This window comes from Callionymus lyra, chromosome 17, assembly GCF_982586985.1.
Source record: "Callionymus lyra chromosome 17, fCalLyr1.hap1.1, whole genome shotgun sequence".
In the NCBI taxonomy this organism is placed as follows: Eukaryota; Metazoa; Chordata; class Actinopteri; order Syngnathiformes; family Callionymidae; genus Callionymus; species Callionymus lyra.
The window spans coordinates 21,024,622-21,048,568 of NC_141834.1; the positions used below are offsets into that span (position 1 = coordinate 21,024,622).

Sequence of the window (23,947 nt, forward strand, 5' to 3'; positions counted from 1 at the left end):
GTCCAGCTCGTCCACCACGGTCAACGTTTCCTCAGGTAGTGCTGATCATGCTAAAGCTAATGCTAACGCTAAAGCTAAAGCCAACGCTATTCAAAGGTTTTTTATTAATCCGACATGACACCTGGGAGTTCCCTCTGACCCTGACGAGCTGGGACAGGCTCCCAGTGAACTAGAGAAATAAGCATCAGATATTATATCATATTGATATTAAACCTGAATTAGACTAGATTAGATTAGATTTATAGATAGATTAGATTAGATTATTATTAGATTAGTTACTTGTTTTTTTTTAATGACTGTCTATTGTAAGAATATTTGGATACTTTTCTGTCGGTCTTTTGGCAAAAAAACGGATCACGATAAAATGTTCTCGCTACAGTTAAGATCAAGTCAGACTTTCCAGGGTGTCCCTCGCATCAATCTTAATTTAAGCAATAAGGGAAACAAGCGTAAAAAAAATATATTAATTTTTTTCTTACGTCATCTTTTCTTTCAGGTTCAACTTCAGCTCCAACGAAACCAAAACCTAAACCAACCATCAAAGGTAACAACTTCACTGACCGTAGGAATTTTCTTATTGATGGAACTTGTAGTTTATGATGGTCAATAAATTAAATAATTATTATTAAATAAACGTTGTATGTATTCACTCGTTTATTTCATTATACGTTTACTGTATTTTTACATTTATTTATTTAAAATGATATAATTTATGGTCCTTTATACAATCTACAACATAAAAACTAAACTTGCTTTTATAAAACTTTTAACCTTTAATTTGTATCAGACGTTTGTTATTTCCTCAGTGGAACCATGACAGAGCCTTGAGGGACACCAGACGTAATTGGAGATTCTCTTTTTTTTAATAAATCTCCAGTGAAAATGTTTAATTTTTACACCAAACATATTCTTAAGGATGTCAATCAAATACACTTGAGAAAATTTGACAATTTTTCTTTCCCAGTGACGACCTCACGACCCACCCGTCGACCAGTCTACCCCGGTGAGTCAAGTCCTCGATCCCTCAGCGTCCTCTCGCGCCCCGAGGAATCAAACCGACGGCCGCTGATGGAGTCGAGTCGCACTTGTGCTCAGATTAATGTCGGCGTCTGAGAAACGCTGGCGCCGGCTGCTAATAGATCAAGTGCGGAGACGCCATCAGCGGCGTGTCGGGCGAGACCTCGGTAGATCCGTCTTGGCGTCTGATCCTCTAATGATCCCAGAACTCCTTTATTCTCGCCGTCAAACATCGTTCAACACTCCCGTCATGTTTCAGATGCCGGGCAGGACGACGACTTCACTTACGGTAAGACGCTCCCGCTCGTGTCTCCTGGATGTTGAGACCGTTTTTGGATTCTTCTCTCCTTCAGATTACGCCTCCTTGCGGATCGCCGGGCTGACCGTGGCGGCCGTTCTGTTCGTGGTGGGCATCATGATCCTGAGCTGTGAGCGCCGACACACTCGCTTCTGTCGCTGAAGATCCATGTTTTCAAACGTTTGTTCTATTGTGTCTGTAGGTGGAAACGTTTGCCGGAAGCCAAAGTGCTGCAAAAGCTCTTCAAAGTGAGTTTGAATTTGAAAATTGAGCTAAAATATCTTTATTAACTTCACTTTTTTTGGATCAGTTTGAAAGAGGAAAGTCTTGACTTCAAGATGTTACTGATAATATCACTTACTTACTTATTATGGCAAGAATAAAATCTCATGACAGACGAAAGAAAACCCGGGTTACCTAACGTAACCACGGTTCTACTTCATGATGAGAGGCCCTCCGGCCGCGCTGCCATAAGCGAAGCCCGGCTGGAGGCCCTCGCATTCATTCGTAGAACCGTGGTTACGTTAGGTAACACGGGTTTCTACTGCAAGCTGCATAAAAACGTCATTTCACGATAATGCTGAGTCAGCAGGAGCTCTGGGCAACAAAAAAATGAGTCACATTTCGAGTTTATGTTTGACTCATTTTCTCATTTGACACTTGAATGTGTCACAAATTTCTGAAAAATTACTTTTTTTTCTACAAAATTAAACTCTTTTCAGACTGTTATCTATACATTAAAAGTAGGTCTGATCATGAAAAAGTCTTGAAAAACAGTAGATAATAATGACGTCTTACTTACTTACTTACCTCCCAGTGAAGCTTTTATCAGATCAAGCCCCCCTTGCAACCCCTGTACAAGTGGGGCAGAAGACCCCCATGACAATTTGAATATGTCCAATTTTGGTTACATTCATACCATATAATTTAAATACGACCTGATAAATAAATACAAAATTAAGATTTTTTTTTTATTATGAGTTGTGTTTAAAAGAAAGAAACTGCATGTAAACCACGGACCAGTCATCAGAGGTTTTAAGGGGGCGGGGTCAACCCCCATGAACATTTAAATGTGTAAAATGTAAAAAGAGATATTTTACATAATTTGAGCTTCTTTTGATAATTGTAATTTGATGGAAATGTTGCAGAAAACCCCCCTGAAATTTCAAACATTTGCAGTTGGACTAAATTTATACCATTCATATTAGAATTATACCATATTTATTAGATTTATACTATTTATATTAGATTTATATCATATTTATTAGATTTATACCATTTATATTAGATTTATATCATATTTATTAGATTTATATCATATTTATTAGATTTATACCATTTATATTAGAATTATACCATATTTTTTAGATTTATACTATTTATATTAGATTTATATCATATGTATTAGATTTATATCATATTTATTAGATTTATATCATATTTATTAGATTTATACCATTTATATTAGAATTATACCATATTTTTTAGATTTATACCATTTATATTAGATTTATATCATATTTATTAGATTTATATCATATTTATTAGATTTATACCATTTATATTAGAATTATACCATATTTTTTAGATTTATACCATTTATATTAGATTTATATCATATTTATTAGATTTATATCATATTTATTAGATTTATACCATTTATATTAGATTTATATCATATTTATTAGATTTATATCATATTTTTTAGATTTATACCATTTATATTAGATTTATATCATATTTATTAGATTTATATTATATTTATTAGATTTATAGCATTTATATTAGATTTATATCATATTTATTAGATTTATATTATATTTATTAGATTTATAGCATTTATATTAGATTTATATCATATTTATTAGATTTATATCATATTTATTTGATTTATACCATATATAGTAGATTTATACCATATATATTACATGCTAAATGAGAAATTTTGATATCATTTCAACCTTTTTTTTATCTTAAGGGGCAGAAAAATTGTATAATTTAAAATAAAATAAAAATTATTTATATGAAAACATGTATATTATATAAAACATAAGAAATATGTAATGGGTCCAATTAAATGTCAACAATAATTATTAATTACATTGTAATTGATTTTATTTAATTAAGTATTCAATTGTTTATCTGCAAACTTGAATGTAATCAATGCCATTTTTATTTTATTTTATTCCCTTTATTTTATTATACCATCATAAATTCTTAAAAACCAACGGCATAAAAAACATTGGTTATAATAATGATTTATAAGTCAATTCAATGATTATTTATCCTCCAGAGCTCCTGAAACCAAGCGGTTCGGTCCACGAAAACCCAGTATCTGCTGAGGCGGCAGAACCGTGGCGTCGATCCGGCAGCCGCTCTTACATCAAGCCGTTTAAAAGTGCCATTGAGTGCATAAGTAACGCGTGTCACTTCCTGTCGTGATGTATGGCGAGCGATCTGTCACTTCTCATACGGAGCGACTCAACATATCGCTGAGCAGCAGAAACCGCCGTGATTAACAGACGACGCCATTTGTTGCCGTCAAAACGGCTCAATATTTCTAATTGATCCCTCAAAAAATACAACAACAACTTCCTGTTTACGTTCCAGGTCATATCAAGTCCAGAGACGATGAGGGACGAGAGCAGAAAAAACACAAGGTTGCAGAAAAAGCGACAAGATGTCCATCATGAGGGAGAAACGCTCCACCTGCCAGGATTTACTGGGGGTTTGGCGGGAGAAAAAAAAAAACGCTGAATAAACACGGAAAACATGAATCACGCCGACACGTGAGGAAACTGAACCACTTCGTCTCCGTCCGACATTATCTCTGAACTCGTGCAGAGACTGGAATAAAAGTTCTTTATCAGGGAGAAACAAACGCGTGATTCATGTGTTTATTCTCTCGCAAAACAACATCGTGATGCAACTACAAGATTGTTGGTTTTATTTGAATATAGCTTTATTGACAAAAGCGAGTGGTACATAAACAGATTAAGATAAATGATCAACGACTTCATAACATGATTCACACGAGTAGATTATGGTTCAAACTATATACAAAACAAAACCCACCGATCGATTCCGGTTAAAAATCCCTCCAAAAAAACACAGTTAGTAGTTACATATAAAAAGTTAGCTTCATAGATGTATCATACAAAAAGTACATTTATTTACACAAACGTTGCAGCAGAAAAGCGTAAAAAAAAAACAACAACAAACAAGAAGAATATTTGAAAGTATTTAAAGAGAAAACCATGTTTGTTTTTTTTGTGGGGAAAAAAAAGAGAAAATAAAAACTGAAATGTTTGGTTTTATTATAAGTTTTTAAATAATTCTCCCTTTGAAATGCTCACTGGAGTGTTTGGTTCATGTGATTAAAAGCTTTATTTCATGAAAGATTCTGTTTTTTTTGTTTTTTTTATTAGCCAGAATAATCAGACAGAAGCAATCGATAATGCTAATAATAGGCCATTTATTTTATATTTTTAGCGAAAAGAGACGAGCTGTGTCTCAAATCACACACTTCTCTTAGTGCACTGGTTAGTATCATCAGGATAGTGTACGTACTAACTAGTAACTAATCCTCCACAGATAGTATGTCTCAAATCAAACTCTGCTGCTACACACTAACAGGAAATGACGCGACAGCTTCTTCTTCTACTACTATTTAACCATGGTTTAAACCAGCTGAAGGAACAATATCGCCACCTGCTGGCAGCACGTTTGGTTTCAACAAATATGAGAAATATTGGCGACATATTTACGCCGGGATCAGCAGCGAAGACGTGGCTGAAAATGCACCTGTAAGTATATGATCCGTCACTAAGATGGAGTCGTTTAGTGTAGAAAGTGTCCATCGATCCATACTCAGTTTTGTGTGTGTTTTAGTGACAATTTAGTGTGTATGGAGCACTACATTTACATACTAAGAATTGAGACGCACTTATGCACTAAAAATACTAAGTTTAAGTACACAAGTATGTGATTTGAGACACAGCTACGGTCTTGTGTTGTGCTAATGAAGATTGTTGCTACATCTGTATGCTAACACAATCTCAATTTGAACTTTAGAACCTGCTAAATATAAAAACAGATGCATTAAAATCTATATATATATATAGATTTGTAATCAGTGTTTATAGCCAATAAAAATTCGTTTTTCTTCCAAATTTAATTTAAAACTTAAAACTTATTTTTAACTTAAAAATACAACGTTAACCGTTAGCTTTGCTAGCATTTGTCAACATGACCGACGCCGATCGTTCCAGAGTTGATTCTAAGAAGAAATCTGCTGAAAAATAATCGTCTAAAGTCGTCATTAAATAATGATCTTAAATTCGTAATTAAAAGAGAGAATACATGTCATTAAATAATCATAATGACCCAAACACTCCTGTCAAGGGCGACTAATCTGTCTTTGGCACACACACATAAAACCAACGCCCCGAACACATGATCGACTACTACTGTCTGACTTTTATCATGACGTTACAATAAATAAATCGTCTCCAGGTGGAAAAATATCTATTTTTTTATTATAAAGAAGCCTTTTTTTACTGTAAGAAAAATACTATTTGCATTTAATCCTCCCTCGATGGTTGACCTGTGACATCATCGTCGCTCAGCATTAAACCAACTTTTCCAGCTCAAGAAAAAAGCAGCGAGTCGTCCCAGCAGGCCGGGGACAGAGGGTGTCGGGCAGTGAACCAGGGGGCAGTGGAGCGAGCACTCGACTGGCTCAGCTCGACTATTTAGCACCGACAAGTCCGTCCACACAAACAGGTTGTCAATCAACGGGTGTAACAAACAAAACAAAAAAAAGAACAGAAGAAGTTTTAAAACATTTGGATTCCTTGATTCCAGTGAAGTGTCCGCAGCTTTGTGGATGCAAAGCAGTAGAAGAAGAAAGACGTGAGGATAAATACACAAGAGCTGCTGTGCAAAGAAGCCAAGTTTGTCCTGAGAAATCACACAGGAGCAGAGGAGGAACATGAGCTCTACTCTGAGTGTCACACAGACGCTCTCGCCCGGAGCTAGACGGCTGCCTTCTGGTCCTGCTCTGTGGGCACCGAGTAGATCCTGGACGGACAGAACCAACCGTCAGACGACATCACAGTCAAAACCGGGATAGAAGCTCGTTTTGTTCTCACTTTAATCATGCGGTCAGACTAGTTGTGTAAGAAAATATACTTTTTTTTTACAATTAACATGCAAATATTTAATTCATTTCATTCTTTATTATATATTTTTATAGTTTGTATTTTAAAAAAGTTTGTAAAAAAAATGACATTTACAATTTATAAATATTCACACATTCAAACATTCACAGTGTTTGCTCATTTTTGTGTTGCAATTCAAGTTCCTGCCGCTAGATGACAGCAGACGTTATGAATAATTCAATGCATGATCCCAGTGATGACTAAGGATGAGAGGATACAGTGACTCCAGCAGCTTTTAAAGCTTATGTTTGGACATATTTTGGTTTGAAAACAAATTAAAGTAGTTACGACTTCATCAAGAGTCATGTGGTCTGTAAATACTACAACACCAGAGTCAAGTACTGGACAATACTACACATATATACTTGTTACTACACTATCACAACACCAGAGTCAAGTACTGGACAATACTACACATATATCCTTGTTACTACACTATCACAACACCAGAGTCAAGTACTGGACAATACTACACATATATACTTGTTACTACACTATCACAACACCAGAGTCAAGTACTGGACAATACTACACATATATACTTGTTACTACACTATCACAACACCAGAGTCAAGTACTGGACAATACTACACATATATACTTGTTACTACACTATCACAACACCAGAGTCAAGTACTGGACAATACTACACATATATCCTTGTTACTACACTATCACAACACCAGAGTCAAGTACTGGACAATACTACACATATATCCTTGTTACTACACTATCACAACACCAGAGTCAAGTACTATATACACATATATACTTGTACCTGTATCGTGATAAGTATCGTTGGATTCTTGACAATACACTAAAACTGACCCTGAAGAAATTGTTTGTGCTTGTGTTTATTTTACATGAATACTGAATAAATTAAAAGATTTAAATGTACCTTTGGGCAAAAAAAAAGTTACAAAAAGTAAAAAAAAAAAGACATGAAATAAAAATAAAAAAGTGATACTTTGATTAGAATTTCTAATGACTAGTCATAGTAAAAGTACCACATTTTTTAATAAACTGTTTTCAGAATCAAGTTAATCTTCAGGGTTTAAAGTTTTATTCTAACTCGCATTAACCTCGTCGAAGATTTGTTTGTTCGCTCTGATCTGTTAAACATTTTTAAATCCCGATCTTACTCGGGTGAGGCCATAATTGGTTTCTCTGAGTCAGTGACAGAATCTACATCAGCTGGACCTGGTACAAGAAGTCTGTTGTTCTGGTCCAGGTGCACCAAGAATCACACTCCAAAGACGCTCATCCCCAGGTGGGTCTTTCTAAACCCAGAGAAGACGGTGTTGAGCCAACAATCCACAGGTTGCTGTGTGTGATTAAGAGTCTTTTCAACGGAGCGATCCGTCAGCACCGAGACACAGCCCGGCACTGATAGCAGCCCCGGGAGGCAGCCAGTAATCCTGCCCAGGAATTTAACCCTCGATGATTGACTCGGGCGTGTGCGCCACAGACGCGGGTCAGCTGCCACTTAGAAGATCCCCCGGGGTCTCATTAGAACTTCTTGACCCTCACAAAAAGACAGGACCGGCGTGGATCCGCGAGCAGGAAAGGAAAGCGATCGCTCAGTACAGTTGGAGTCTCTGCTCAACTGGTTCTGGCTGTTCCGCCGCTGTCTTAGCGTCGTCACGGGATCGTGTTTACAGGACCGACTCGCTCACGAGTCCTGCCTTCAAGGCAGACAGGTTAGCGCTTGTCCCGATGGGTCATGCAGGCCCGGTGGCACTGGCTGTCTTCGGGCTATTGTTCGACGCCTCGCGTTGGGAGGGGGGGGCCCCCCCAACGAGAGCTCCCTGGTGACGGCGCAGGGCCCCGGGCGGGGATGCTAATTGCCCGACAAGTTCAGACAGACCCAGATGGGTGTATGCCGACTGTACTGAGCCACCTGAGGGTTTTTCTAGTCACTCTGGATGAGGTCAAACTAGCAGAACTGTTACCCACCGGACTGGTTTCTGACAGTCAAACGCACTGAAAGCGAGTTTCTCCTCAAACCTTTGCTCTACTTCTGAAGCCCCCCCTCCACACCCCACCCCCCATCAGTGAAATATTTCCTTTTGGTCGATTGACAAGTAAATAGACGAGATCTTACCCTTGTTGCCGTCGGTGCATGTGGCGTCTTATTAGCATGATGGCTGCGCAGAGAAAAGACATTAAAGTTAAAGTTTGCTAGAGTAGTTTCACGGTTTCATAAGCGCCGATGTTCAGCGTTACTCACAGACGATGGCGGCCACCGACAGAGCCACCACGGTCACCGCCGCCACGACCACGACCAGCGTCAGCTGTTCTGTAGACGTGATCGACTCTTAGAACTTCGTTCTTTCGGATGTTTGTGGGATGAGTTTTTTTTTTGTTGTTCATACCTGTGGTCTCTTGCGTCCCCGACGCCTTGTCCACGGCCGAGCCGGCGCGTCCGAGTCCTCGGCCCCCTGGAGTCGAGATACACTCAGTTACAAAACAAACCAGTATAAAATATATATATTTAATATTGTAACATTTTATGATCCTTTTAAAATGACTAGGAGATGATCACTCACTTGAGACACAGTTTAGAATATTCAGTAAAATAAATGTATTTGCCAAAGTACCGACTTGAATTAGAAAGCAGTATAATCAACTTGAAAAAGTTGATTTGCTCTTATTTTAAATATTTGTATGATTTTTATGCAAATAAAAAAAAAGAGAAGTTTTCCTCTAAAGCAAAAAACCCAATTGTGAACGTTATTGTTGTTATTGCATGTTCACGACCTCCTTCATTTTTACATTTGATTTGATGATTTGGTCTGTGAGATACTTTAAGTCATCAGTAAAATACCCCCTTTTTTCCCCATAATTTTATCTTCAACTATGGGATGTTAATTTTTCGTTAGTTTCCACTGATGTCAAAGGTCGGATCGTTTCAATTGCGTTATTAATTGCTAAATATTCATATATATTTAATGATTAAAATCTATATTTGTGTAATATTTTCACAATATTGTCTACATATAACAACTGAATATGAACTAAAAACATAATTTCTGTAAGTAAGTAAGTAAGTAATATTTATTTATATAGCGCTTTTCCAGACCAGGGTCACAAAGCGCTTAAACAATCAAAACAATACTCAAAAAAGTACATACTTTAAAGATCAAGATAATACTGAGAACAACACAGGAGTTCCAGAAAATCAAGGAAAAGCCTGAACAAATAGAAACGTCTTAAGATGTTTCTTAAGTCAAAAATTATTGTTAGCCAACACGCTAACTAGCTACTTTTTAATTCTTGATTTTGTCCTTGTTATACTGTCGTAGCAATCAACAGAACGCAAATATTCATGCATTATTTTATCTTCAACTGTTGCAGTGCATTATGGGACGATATTTTTTTTTTTTTTGTCAATTTCTGCAGATTTGCAAGGTCGGGTGAAAAGATTCAGTGTTCCCATGGAATCCTTATCCAACCCCATCACACGGTTTTCAAAGTCACTTCAAAGTGTCCCAGGTCCGCCCCGGGGCCCCCTCCCAGTGGAACATGACTTCACCTGAGAAGCGACCAGGAGGCCCTCGAGGCAAGTATCACCTCAACTTGCTCTACAAATCCATATTTTTTTATTTAACCCGAAAAACTTGTCTTAGATCACCTAAACTTAACTACTAAAGATGAAACGAAAACATATTTACAAATCTTTGTTTGTTTGTTTTTTGCGAGCATGCTAAATAAAAACTTCACTTTACTTTTCAGTGTGATACTTTCTTAGTCATCGAACAAAAGCAAATATTTATTATTTTTTACTATTTGAACTGTTGGAGCTCATTATGGGATGTTTACTTTTCCTTAATTTACAGCCGTGTTTTAAGATAGGATTAGGGGAAGAGGTCCCAAGGAAGCCTCCTCCTGTCCCATCACAAGGACTACCAAGTGTCCTAGGTCCAACCCCGGGACCTCCACCCAGTGGGGTTGTACCCGAGTACTTCACCAGGGAAGCCTTCAGGATCCCCACAAGAAAGATTCCAGATTTAAGCTCGTATGATTGCTTAACATTTTCAGGATTAAAATAATAAAATGAAATAGTAATTATGTCTAAAATCTTACCTTATATCCAACTAAGAAATGGCCACCTCAATACGGACATTTAGAATATATTTGCTAGCATGCTAACTAGCTAATTAGCTTGAATTTTAAATTATTTTCGATATTGTTTACGTTATTTTAGCTTCAACCGTTGCAGTGCATTATGGGACGTTCATTTTTCATACATTTCCACCAATTTCCGAGCGTCCCGGAGCTCCAGACTCTCTGGGTCTGCCCTGGGCCTCCCCCAGGAAGGACATACCCAAGTGTCTCAGAAGACAAAGCTGCCTTCTTCTCCCATCACTAGTGAACAAAACTCTGAGATATAATAAACCCTTATCATGAGTAGAAACTGCAGCCATTTTTCTTCTATTTTTGTTTCTTTCATCGCAGTTTGTTTTGCTCATTTGCACGACATTAAAACGGACATTTACGAGGAAGGACAACACGGCCACCGGTGACAGAAGTCCGGCTCGATCCGGATCCCGCGTCTGAAAAGGTCGCGTCTGATTGGAGGCGGATCTGTAATTCTATCAGCTGTCCGTCACGGCGGAGATGAGGAGTGACGAGAGCGGAGAATGAGAATGCCAATGTTGATTAGCTGACCGGCGGGCGCGATGTCGGCGAGGTTGACATGTTCATTGGCCTTTGGGCAGGATTCTCGGGGTCTCTACGGGGAGCTAATTGATTCCATTTGAGGCCTAATGGACGGGAGGAGGGAGAAGCCGACGGGAGGCGAAGCCCTTCACACATCACGCTGACCTCCAACACTACACAACGCTGACTTATCGACAGCACACTTCATATTCTCCGCCTGACATGTCGGTCGGTGACACACAACACAAGCCCCTGGTGGCGCTTCAAAAAAAAGAAAAAAAAAAACTCACCCTTTTCTTTGAAGAAATCCTCGTCGTCCGTGTCTGCGAGACAAAACAAAAGTCTTAACACAAAATAAAATCATTTTCTCCTCCCTGGAAAAGTTCAACACAAAGTCAAGATACAGACAACAACTTTAATCTTGCAGCAGCTTCATTGATTGCTGCTTTTATGGACTCGGTTTGGAGCCAAATGCTTTGAGAGCAGCAACGAAAAAAAAAGCAAAACAATAAACAGGAATCGATAGCTTTCACACAAAGGAGAAGCAAGAAATCAAAAGTGTAGGCAATAAGAAGACTCGCATGGGAACAGAGCCAGGAGCAGAAGCTCAGAAGCATAAGGCCAGTTAGTCAGTTACTACACAAACTAAACACAGTTATGTCACCGTCAAATAAACCTGAATAAACTGTATTAATAATTCTCATCAATTTGTTTTCCTAACAGGGAGGTTGAAGTTAAAGTAAAGACTCCCAGAGTTTCTCACTTTTATCTTCACTTTAAAAAGCAAGTTGATAATTTGAATTGATGATTTGGTTTGTAGTTATCAGTAAAATACACATTATTTCAGCTTCAACTGTTGTAATTCATTATGAGACGTTCATTTCTCGCTAGTTTCCACTGATGTCAAAGGTCAGATCGTTTCAATTTTTTAAATAATTGCTAAATACTCATATATTTAAGGATTAAAATCAATATTTCAGTAATATTTCCCCAATATTGTCTACAAATAACAACTGAATATGAAATAAAAACATAATTTCGGTCATAAATTATTGTTAGCCAACATGCTAACTAGCTACTTTACTTTTAAATTGCTGAATCATGAAGCCAGTTAGTCAGTTACAACACAAACTAAACACTAAACATTCATTTCTGTCATCGTCAAATCGACCTAAAAAAAACTGGGTTAATGATTCTCATCAATTTGTTTTCCTAACAGGGAGGTTGAAGTTAAAGTAAAGACTCCCAGAGTTTCTCACTTTTCTCTTCACTTTAAAAAGCAAGTTGATATTTTGAATTGATGATTTGGTTTGTGTGATACTTTCTTAGTTATCAGTAAAATACCCCTTTTTTTAAACATTATTTCAGCTTCAACTGTTGCAATTAAATATGAGACGTTAATTTCTCGTTAGTTTCCACTGATGTCAAAGGTCGGATCGTTTCAATTTTGTTATTAATTGCTAAATACTCATATATTTAAGGATTAAAATCAATATATGTGTAACATTTTCTCAACATTGTCTACATATAACAACTGAATATGAAATAAAAACATAATTTCGGTCATAAATTATTGTTAGCCAACATGCTAACTAGCTACTTTACTATTAAATTGCTGAATCATGAAGCCAGTTAGTCAGTTACAACACAAACTAAACACTAAATATTCATTTCTGTCATCGTCAAATAAACCTGAATAAACTGTATTAATAATTCCCATCAATTTGTTTTCCTAACAGGGAGGTTGAAGTTAAAGTAAAGACTCACAGAGTTTCTCACTTTTATCTTCACTTTAAAAAGCAAGTTGATAATTTGAATTGATGATTTGGTTTGTAGTTATCAGTAAAATACACATTATTTCAGCTTCAACTGTTGTAATTAAATATGAGACGTTAATTTCTCGTTAGTTTCCACTGATGTCAAAGGTCAGATCGTTTAAATTTTGTTACTAATTGCTAAATACACATATATTTAATGATTAAAATCAACATTTGTGTAATATTTTCCCAATATTGTCTACATACAACAACTGAATATGAACTAAAAACATAATTTCGGTCATAAATTATTGTTAGCCAACACGCTAACTAGCTAGTTTACTTTTAAATTGCTGAATCATGAAGCCAGTTAGTCAGTTACTACACAAACTAAACACAGTTATGTCACCGTCAAATAAACCTGAATAAACTGTATTAATAATTCCCATCAATTTGTTTTCCTAACAGGGAGGTTGAAGTTAAAGTAAAGACTCCCAGAGTTTCTCACTTTTCTTTTCACTTTGAAAAGCTTTAATAAGATAAGTTTATAAGATAGTTGAGCCAACGTCTTTGCGTTTTTTAGTTATAGTCAGAAATGTTTGTTCATATCCGTTTCCTGTCCGTGTAGCATGTTAGCATTTTAGCTTCCGCTACAAACAAGCTTCAAATATGGACTTGTCGAGTTTTTTTTTACGAACAATTCAGTTTCAGTACAAGAGGGACGTTACAGAGAAGCAGTATGAAGGTATTTGGTTGTTTTTAAGTGTCTTTTTGGACAAACTAAAGTAGATGCTGTTCGGTCCAATGAACCTTTTTTTTTGCCTGTTTTGAATTTTGAACAATGGCTAAAACTTGCTTAGATGTAAGAGAATACGTCCTCAGGGCCGACAAGAGCTTAAATTTGATTTATTTTTTTAAATGATACTGAAAACGACAATATTGTGTCTCAAGAAAGTTTTGAAGATTTCACTAAAAGATTGAAAGATGTGAAAAATTAATCAGTAAAACAGATGCAAATGGATGTAAATTAGACAAAAGTTGGGGAAAGTTTTGCAGGTTTCTTTTCTAAGTAATGAAAAGAAAGTATTGTGAAGGTTAATCCGGAGGCGTCAGGACATTATTTTCTTTACGTAACAAACACCTCAGACACTTTATGTTCTCACATCAGACTCGTCTTTCCTGTTCCAAGAGTTCCACCTACACGTGATTCCATGAATCCACCGCGGTTAGGATTGTGACGCCCGGCGTGATGGACGCTCGAGGCTTGGACAAGAGTCCACAAGGTGCACCAGCGCCACATTTGTGAAGCATCCCAGAAGCCGTGGTGACGCTTCACTTCCCCTTTAATTAAAGGTCAGTCTATTCTCGACGCCACTTTGAAACCTCGTCGCTCGAGAGAGAAGCGATCATCTGGGCAGGAAGTCGGAGGATGGAAAGTAGATCAGGTCGACTTCAAACCTGAGAAAAGTGCAGACTTCGGTGTTTCAACGCGACGTTAGAAGGTCTTGCGTAATAATGAAACTTTTTTTTTTTATTTGCCGTCGTGCACTAATGCAAGATGGAGTGAACTGGACGATCCAGCCAAAATTAATATCTGTTCCTTGGTTCTTCCTGCCCTCAGATTGTTACTAGATAGATCGATGGACTTTATTTATCTCTGGAGATTCTTCGTGAGATTAGGTTCCAGTTCACAGCAAGTTTCATAAAAAAAAAAAAAAAGTTTAAAAATAAAAAGAGTGCAAGTATAAAGAACATAAGTCAAAATAAAGAACGCAGATCAATATGAAATAAGGCAAAGAAAAGGATACAAAGATTAAAATTAAATAACATTATATTTTCACTTCTGCCCCGAAACTCAGAATTAAACAATCTAATAACACAAGGAATGAATGAGTCCCTGAGTCTGTTAGTGTTGCATCATGGGAGGAGCATTCGTGCTCCATCTGCTTCTCCGTTCAGATGAGTTCAGGAATTGGAAGTTCCTTTTGGCTCAGCTCTTTTTAAGCTTCCTCGCTACTTAAAGTGTTGGTTCACCCACATTTTTTAACGCTAAAATAGAGATTATTTGATCCTTTGATGTTTCTACAGATTGTTTTGAACAAAGATGTAAGAGTTGAAGTATCCTGGTAAGCGCTTCAGACTAGGTTAGGTAGGTAAGGTAAGGTAGAACTTTATTGAAATAGTTTTTTTTCTAAATAGACACACCAATACAGCAATTATTCATAAAAATAAAAATAAGAATAAGAACAAAGGGAAATAAAGAGAAAGAACAAGATGATACAATCTAAGTCTAAAGTGATAGTTCACCCAAAATTGTGTTTTCCTTTTGTGTAGCACATTTGCCTTTTTATCTTCTGCTACACAAAAGCTTTTAGACCTGAACAACTTTTCATGTCGGCTGTTCATTACAAAAGTGACGTTTGGGCGAAGAAAGGGTTCGATGTTGTCATATGAACATTCATTTTCGTAACCTGTTAGACAACAACTACTCAACATAGGGCGAGTCGAAAATGAAAGAAATTAGAATTTTGGGTGAACTATCACTTTAAGGTGTAACTGGTCAGAAGTCGTTACCAGGATACTTCAACTCCGACACCCTTGTACACTGATTTTTAGAAACGTCAAAGGAAGGATCGAATAATCGTTAAAAACGTCAAAACAAACACTCATGAAACTAACCGTGACGACGGTGGTTGACGACCACAGGTACAAAATAAAAGGCGAGAAAATGCGTTTCTAATGAAGGGTTGTGAAGAGAGACGACTGGATCAAGGCGGTCAGATCCAATAATGGAGGCCGGAACCATTAGAACCCATTAAAGATCACTCCTGTCCACCTACTCTCCATCAAGGAAGTGATGAACTTTTACCCCCAAATAAAAGTCTCTCGTACCAACAAGTGCAGGCCTTTATGAAGCACAACGTTACTGCAGGATTATTGTAATTATGAGGCTATTTCAGGAAACGAGTGGGCTTGAAGCTGCCGTGGCAGAAGAGAAGACTTCATCTCCAGGAAGACAGAACAGACTTTAGAACCTCCTTAGATGTGTTCAAATCAGGTGAGATTGAAATGTTAGTTCGAGGGCCTGAAAGTGACGAGATAAAACAGAAAGAGAGGAAGAGGAGATTCTCGGTGCGTTCAGAAGAGAAACTGACTCAGGTGTTTTATTGTGGAGGCCGGAGAGATGAAGGTTCGCTGGAGGTCTCTGCCGCAGTGCTATTGAGCAAGACTCTTCTAAGCTGTGGGGCCCTTAAATGACTCCATCGTTCGTCTTGTGACATGTGTGAGAGAAATGTTCCTCCTGATAAAACCCTTGTCGCCTCAGGTGTGAGGAGATGTTTGAAGATCATCCAGATTGTGCCAGAGGTTTCCAGATGGTTAATTTCAAAAAAGAATATATTCTCATTAAGAAACCCTTGAAAGTGTCAATTCCAACTGATTTCCCAGACGATTGCAGGCGGTCGTGGAGGTCACGAGATGATGTCGAACATGTCGACTCGAAACCCTCGTGTTAATCACGCGTCACCGACGACTCAGCGACTGACAAAGAACATGATGTGGAAACGAGTTCTGACCTGCAGCGGCGAGAAAACCTGAGGCTTCCTGTCGTAACACACATCGTGTGCTTCATCCATTTGAAAACGTTTTGGTCTCCAAACAACAGAACTAGATGATAGACAATCATTTATGCGGACAAAAGACTCACCATCGTCGCCTGATCCTTCGACGTCCGCAGAAAGAACTGGAACCAAAGAGAAAGAGTCGTTATTGGAGTCGACGGCTTCTTTGAAAAACTCACTTTTATGTGATGAAGCCTTTTAACTCTCAACTGAATCCCTTCATTGGTTTTTACTTATTTTTACTGTGTTTTAACGCAATATTTTAATGTATTGTTTAGTTATTTATATGGAAAGTATCTTGTTAATAATAAAATTAACAACAACTAGTTTTAATTTGAGTAGAAATAAAGCAATTTAAACTAATTATTTGCATTAATATGTGACAAAATGATCAACAACAATGTTTCTAGTGTGAATTAATGTATAATGCATTTTTTTTTTAATATCTTACCTACGTGCAAATAACGTATTACATAACGTAGCAACCCTAAAAAAGTAAAAACCACAGTCACATTGATGCTTTTTTGATTCAATAAGTCTAGTTTAGAGATGTTTTCTAGTAAATGTGAGCAGCAGCAGTTAGAAGCCATACAAGTGAACCATTGTTCCTTCCATGACGTAAACAGGTTTGTTGTCTTGTTATCAGACGGAGACAAAATATCACATGACAGACAAACAAGGTCCGGGTAGAATAAAAACAAAACGATTAAGAACCTGTCAATCATCAGTTTTAACTAAATAAGAGGAAACTGCAACATCGAGCAAAAGCAGAAGATGATCGTGAGAATTACGAGTCATTTATCGCTGCATCGATCGCTTGAGTCGATCAAATGGAAGGCGAGGTTCAAGGGTCAAATGGTTAAATGGTCAAATGGTGTTTATGATGTAATCCGGGAAATGACTCCAGAGAAAGAGATCCGTGACCATCTCACGGTCCCACAGAGATCTGGACTCACTATGACCTCCATGAACTGTGTCTAAAAAAGTGAAAATCGTCTCTTTCCAGCCTCTTTCGTCCGTTAAGACAAAAAAGGTTGTACGCTGACTTATCCCTTATTATTTTAAATTACGATGGCGTGAATAGTTTTAAACTTAATTAGAGTCTGACGCTCAAATCCTAATAAAGTTACAACCTTTTAAAAATCACAAGTCCTTTAAAGTTTTTTTAATTTCTTTTAGCGTCTTCAGCGTCATTTTTTCAGAATCTGTCATGAGCGGCCAAATTTATTTTGATAGCACCCTTTTAAATGTTCAAGGAAAATACACAGTTTGAAGCTAAATAAAATGTCCTTTGCATTTTTCATTTTTAATATTTGTTTATAATATTTATAAACAGAAAAATGAACACCAAATATAATTTGTATTGTTCTATTTATATTTAAGTACTTTTATTTTACTTTTTTTCATTATTTATTTTAGAATCATGCAACTCCCATCATCAAGAACTAAATAATAGTTGTGATCATGAATTCGGAAATTAAAGTTCAAACAAAACTCTGCAGCCAGAATTCTGAGCCGCTCTAGTAGAAGAACTCACATTTCTCCTTCAAACTCTTCACTGGCTGCTCTAGTAGAAGAACTCACATTTCTCCTTCAAACTCTTCACTGGCTGCTCTAGTAGAAGAACTCACATTTCTCCTTCAAACTCTTCACTGGCTTCTCTAGTAGAAGAACTCACATTTCTCCTTCAAACTCTTCACTGGCTTCTCTAGTAGAAGAACTCACATTTCTCCTTCAAACTCTTCACTGGCTGCTCTAGTAGAAGAACTCACATTTCTCCTTCAAACTCTTCACTGGCTGCTCTAGTAGAATAACTCACATTTCTCCTTCAAACTCTTCACTGGCTGCTCTAGTAGAAGAACTCACATTTCTCCTTCAAACTCTTCACTGGCTGCTCTAGTAGAAGAACTCACATTTCTCCTTCAAACTCTTCACTGGCTTCTCTAGTAGAAGAACTCACATTTCTCCTTCAAACTCTTCACTGGCTTCTCTAGTAGAAGAACTCACATTTCTCCTTCAAACTCTTCACTGGCTTCTCTAGTAGAAGAACTCACATTTCTCCTTCAAACTCTTCACTGGCTTCTCTAGTAGAAGAACTCACATTTCTCCTTCAAACTCTTCACTGGCTTCTCTAGTAGAAGAACTCACATTTCTCCTTCAAACTCTTCACTGGCTTCTCTAGTAGAAGAACTCACATTTCTCCTTCAAACTCTTCACTGGCTGCTCTAGTAGAAGAACTCACATTTCTCCTTCAAACTCTTCACTGGCTGCTCTAGTAGAAGAACTCACATTTCTCCTTCAAACTCTTCACTGGCTTCTCTAGTAGAAGAACTCACATTTCTCCTTCAAACTCTTCACTGGCTTCTCTAGCAGAAGAACTCACATTTCTCCTTCAAACTCTTCACTGGCTTCTCTAGTAGAAGAACTCACATTTCTCCTTCAAACTCTTCACTGGCTGCTCTAGTAGAAGAACTCACATTTCTCCTTCAAACTCTTCACTGGCTTCTCTAGTAGAAGAACTCACATTTCTCCTTCAAACTCTTCACTGGCTTCTCTAGTAGAAGAACTCACATTTCTCCTTCAAACTCTATACTGGCTTCTCTAGTAGAAGAACTCACATTTCTCCTTCAAACTCTTCACTGGCTTCTCTAGTAGAAGAACTCACATTTCTCCTTCAAACTCTATACTGGCTTCTCTAGTAGAAGAACTCACATTTCTCCTTCAAACTCTTCACTGGCTGCTCTAGTAGAATAACTCACATTTCTCCTTCAAACTCTTCACTGGTTGCTCTAGTAGAAGAACTCACATTTCTCCTTCAAACTCTTCACTGGCTGCTCTAGTAGAATAACTCACATTTCTCCTTCAAACTCTTCACTGGCTTCTCTAGTAGAAGAACTCACATTTCTCCTTCAAACTCTTCACTGGCTTCTCTAGTAGAAGAACTCACATTTCTCCTTCAAACTCTTCACTGGCTTCTCTAGTAGAAGAACTCACATTTCTCCTTCAAACTCTTCACTGGCTTCTCTAGTAGAAGAACTCACATTTCTCCTTCAAACTCTTCACTGGCTGCTCTAGCAGAAGAACTCACATTTCTCCTTCAAACTCTTCACTGGCTTCTCTAGTAGAAGAACTCACATTTCTCCTTCAAACTCTTCACTGGCTGCTCTAGTAGAAGAACTCACATTTCTCCTTCAAACTCTTCACTGGCTTCTCTAGTAGAAGAACTCACATTTCTCCTTCAAACTCTTCACTGGCTTCTCTAGTAGAAGAACTCACATTTCTCCTTCAAACTCTTCACTGGCTGCTCTAGTAGAAGAACTCACATTTCTCCTTCAAACTCTTCACTGGCTTCTCTAGTAGAAGAACTCACATTTCTCCTTCAAACTCTTCACTGGCTTCTCTAGTAGAATAACTCACATTTCTCCTTCAAACTCTTCACTGGCTGCTCTAGTAGAAGAACTCACATTTCTCCTTCAAACTCTTCACTGGCTGCTCTAGTAGAAGAACTCACATTTCTCCTTCAAACTCTTCACTGGCTGCTCTAGTAGAAGAACTCACATTTCTCCTTCAAACTCTTCACTGGCTTCTCTAGTAGAAGAACTCACATTTCTCCTTCAAACTCTTCACTGGCTTCTCTAGTAGAAGAACTCACATTTCTCCTTCAAACTCTTCACTGGCTGCTCTAGTAGAAGAACTCACATTTCTCCTTCAAACTCTTCACTGGCTGCTCTAGTAGAAGAACTCACATTTCTCCTTCAAACTCTTCACTGGCTTCTCTAGTAGAAGAACTCACATTTCTCCTTCAAACTCTTCACTGGCTTCTCTAGCAGAAGAACTCACATTTCTCCTTCAAACTCTTCACTGGCTTCTCTAGTAGAAGAACTCACATTTCTCCTTCAAACTCTTCACTGGCTGCTCTAGTAGAAGAACTCACATTTCTCCTTCAAACTCTTCACTGGCTTCTCTAGTAGAAGAACTCACATTTCTCCTTCAAACTCTTCACTGGCTTCTCTAGTAGAAGAACTCACATTTCTCCTTCAAACTCTATACTGGCTTCTCTAGTAGAAGAACTCACATTTCTCCTTCAAACTCTTCACTGGCTTCTCTAGTAGAAGAACTCACATTTCTCCTTCAAACTCTATACTGGCTTCTCTAGTAGAAGAACTCACATTTCTCCTTCAAACTCTTCACTGGCTGCTCTAGTAGAATAACTCACATTTCTCCTTCAAACTCTTCACTGGTTGCTCTAGTAGAAGAACTCACATTTCTCCTTCAAACTCTTCACTGGCTGCTCTAGTAGAAGAACTCACATTTCTCCTTCAAACTCTTCACTGGCTTCTCTAGTAGAAGAACTCACATTTCTCCTTCAAACTCTTCACTGGCTTCTCTAGTAGAAGAACTCACATTTCTCCTTCAAACTCTTCACTGGCTTCTCTAGTAGAAGAACTCACATTTCTCCTTCAAACTCTTCACTGGCTTCTCTAGTAGAAGAACTCACATTTCTCCTTCAAACTCTTCACTGGCTGCTCTAGCAGAAGAACTCACATTTCTCCTTCAAACTCTTCACTGGCTTCTCTAGTAGAAGAACTCACATTTCTCCTTCAAACTCTTCACTGGCTGCTCTAGTAGAAGAACTCACATTTCTCCTTCAAACTCTTCACTGGCTTCTCTAGTAGAAGAACTCACATTTCTCCTTCAAACTCTTCACTGGCTTCTCTAGTAGAAGAACTCATATTTCTCCTTCAAACTCTTCACTGGCTGCTCTAGTAGAAGAACTCACATTTCTCCTTCAAACTCTTCACTGGCTTCTCTAGTAGAAGAACTCACATTTCTCCTTCAAACTCTTCACTGGCTTCTCTAGTAGAATAACTCACATTTCTCCTTCAAACTCTTCACTGGCTGCTCTAGTAGAAGAACTCACATTTCTCCTTCAAACTCTTCACTGGCTGCTCTAGTAGAAGAACTCACATTTCTCCTTCAAACTCTTCACTGGCTGCTCTAGTAGAAGAACTCACATTTCTCCTTCAAACTCTTCACTGGCTTCTCTAGTAGAAGAACTCACATTTCTCCTTCAAACTCTTCACTGGCTTCTCTAGTAGAAGAACTCACATTTCTCCTTCAAACTCTTCACTGGCTTCTCTAGTAGAAGAACTCACATTTCTCCTTCAAACTCTTCACTGGCTTCTCTAGTAGAAGAACTCACATTTCTCCTTCAAACTCTTCACTGGCTTCTCTAGTAGAAGAACTCACATTTCTCCTTCAAACTCTTCACTGGCTTCTCTAGTAGAAGAACTCACATTTCTCCTTCAAACTCTTCACTGGCTTCTCTAGTAGAAGAACTCACATTTCTCCTTCAAACTCTTCACTGGCTTCTCTAGTAGAAGAACTCACATTTCTCCTTCAAACTCTTCACTGGCTTCTCTAGTAGAAGAACTCACATTTCTCCTTCAAACTCTTCACTGGCTTCTCTAGTAGAAGAACTCACATTTCTCCTTCAAACTCTTCACTGGCTTCTCTAGTAGAAGAACTCACATTTCTCCTTCAAATTCTTCACTGGCTGCTCTAGTAGAAGAACTCACATTTCTCCTTCAAACTCTTCACTGGCTTCTCTAGTAGAAGAACTCACATTTCTCCTTCAAACTCTTCACTGGCTTCTCTAGTAGAATAACTCACATTTCTCCTTCAAACTCTTCACTGGCTTCTCTAGTAGAAGAACTCACATTTCTCCTTCAAACTCTTCACTGGCTGCCCTAGTAGAAGAACTCACATTTCTCCTTCAAACTCTTCACTGGCTTCTCTAGTAGAAGAACTCACATTTCTCCTTCAAACTCTTCACTGGTTGCTCTAGTAGAAGAACTCCCATTTCTCCTTCAAACTCTTCACTGGCTGCCAGTTTCTTTCAGGATCATTTTAAAATTCTGGTTCTTACTTTCAGATCTATTCATGGTCAGACCTTCCATCAGTGATCTGATCCAGACTTACACCCCAGCTCGGGCCCATCTCTGTGTTTGATGATCTACTGGTTCCTTCAAGAAACATCTTAAGACATTCTTATTTGTGCCTTTCCCTGGTTTTATGTTGCTGTTGTCTTTATATCATTGTTGTCTTGACCTTTTAAAGTATGTATTTTTAACTGTGTGTTGTTTTGTTTGTGACACTGGTCTGCGACGAGCTTTACAAATATAAAATACTGACTTCAATTCATATCTTAAATTGGATTGTAGATTGAAAAACAGCCAGAAAAAAGTCGAAAAAAGTGTCTGTAAATAGTTAAATTTAGGTGTCAAAGTTGAGTTTTCCACAAGATAAGATATTTCAACATGTATTTTGAGTCAAGATCTGATAAGGAAGTTGTCAAATAGGTTTTTGTTCGCCGACGCTACATCTGTATTCTGAGAACCAGGTTTCGATCTGCTTCTGCAATTTCCCCCCAAAATATGTCAATTTCTATGCGCATACTTCGGGGTTCTTTGATTTATTTTCCGCCTCGACACACATTTGTTTCGCGCATCAGAACCGTCGTGAACAAGTCCTGCGAGTGAAACACATCCAGGCAGATGAGATGTTTATCAGCGGCTGCGAGACGAGAACCTACCAGAAGCAGCTGGCAGCAGCAGCAGCAGCAGCAGACTCAGGAACAGCGATCGCATCATCTTCAAACGCTGCCGAGAGAGAGAGAGACGGTTATAAATATCAACGTTCTGTCACTGAAACTGAAACCCGAGTCGCCCTGATGGAAAAGCATCGCCGACGCGTCTTATTAACTCTTATCGGACTCTTTTCGGGTTTCACTATGACTTTCCCCAACAGTCGGTGGAAAAAAACAACAAAAACCTGTCGTCTGATTGGTGGAGAAAGAATGTATGCAAATGCGGGACCCCTGAGGGTCATCAGATAAGATTATTTCCCATGGTGCTCGGCAGAAAGACAACGCCGCTACAGTCCAGCGCTAACAAGTGTTGACTCGACATTTTCCGGCGCAGGTTACAGATGCATTCAATAGCCTCTCCGACGCTTTCCCACCATTAAAGCTCCGGCCGAATCCAAACACAATGATATTTTTCAATGAGCCGGCGCTCGGGAATGACCTCTACTCGGGGGGGAAATCCCAGAAGAAGCGGCGGCGATGTCGGCAGGAACCGATGCTCACAATGTCTGATGGGATTCGCACGTTGGAGTCCACGCCGAGCGCGACGAGGAGCCGGCATTGTTGGGTTCCGACATCATTGTGTTGGCTCTTCCTCTGCCGGGCGAGTGGAAAGACCTGATGTCACTCGTATTGTTGAGACACTGATTAATAAATCAATCTCTGAGGAACTGGAATGAACAAAAAACTCACAATAGCTATTTAACGGATATAAAGGAAGCGAC

At 38.2% G+C, this 23,947-nt stretch overlaps 2 protein-coding genes across 2 annotated transcripts in view; one reads left to right on the forward strand and one right to left on the reverse strand.

Annotated features, from left to right (window-relative positions):
* fxyd5 (FXYD domain containing ion transport regulator 5) overlaps nt 1-4,196 on the forward strand; it is a 10,769-nt gene extending 6,573 nt beyond the window's left edge. Inside the window, exons 4-10 of the mRNA XM_087813023.1 lie at nt 1-35; nt 497-544; nt 965-1,003; nt 1,277-1,306; nt 1,371-1,445; nt 1,518-1,563; nt 3,926-4,196. The exon at nt 1-35 is cut by the window's left edge and continues 97 nt beyond it. Of these exons, the coding sequence (XP_087669149.1) occupies nt 1-35; nt 497-544; nt 965-1,003; nt 1,277-1,306; nt 1,371-1,445; nt 1,518-1,563; nt 3,926-3,950 (298 nt within the window). The 3' untranslated portion in view covers nt 3,951-4,196. The remainder of the gene's footprint in view (nt 36-496; nt 545-964; nt 1,004-1,276; nt 1,307-1,370; nt 1,446-1,517; nt 1,564-3,925) is intronic.
* Nucleotides 4,197-4,436: 240 nt separating this feature from the next.
* Nucleotides 4,437-23,238, reverse strand: LOC148062985 (uncharacterized). The gene is made up of 7 exons (XM_087813030.1): nt 23,172-23,238; nt 16,663-16,698; nt 11,490-11,522; nt 8,913-8,978; nt 8,768-8,836; nt 8,642-8,684; nt 4,437-6,397 (listed from the first exon to the last, which is right to left on the reverse strand). The coding sequence occupies exons 1-7, from the start codon at nt 23,227-23,229 to the stop codon at nt 6,352-6,354; spliced, it is 351 nt and encodes a 116-aa protein (XP_087669156.1). The 5' UTR covers nt 23,230-23,238; the 3' UTR covers nt 4,437-6,351.
* Nucleotides 23,239-23,947: the final 709 nt, after the last annotated feature.

Coding starts and splice junctions, on each gene's coding strand:
- LOC148062985 (XM_087813030.1), bottom strand. CDS start 23,229: ATGATGCGATCGCTGTTCCTGAGTCTGCTGCTGCTGCTGCTGCTGCCA. Junction 16,699..23,171: donor GCTGCTGCCAGCTGCTTCTG/GTAGGTTCTCGT, acceptor CTTTGGTTCCAG/TTCTTTCTGCGGACGTCGAA. Junction 6,398..8,641: donor ATGCACCGACGGCAACAAGG/GTAAGATCTCGT, acceptor CTGTCCGTCCAG/GATCTACTCGGTGCCCACAG.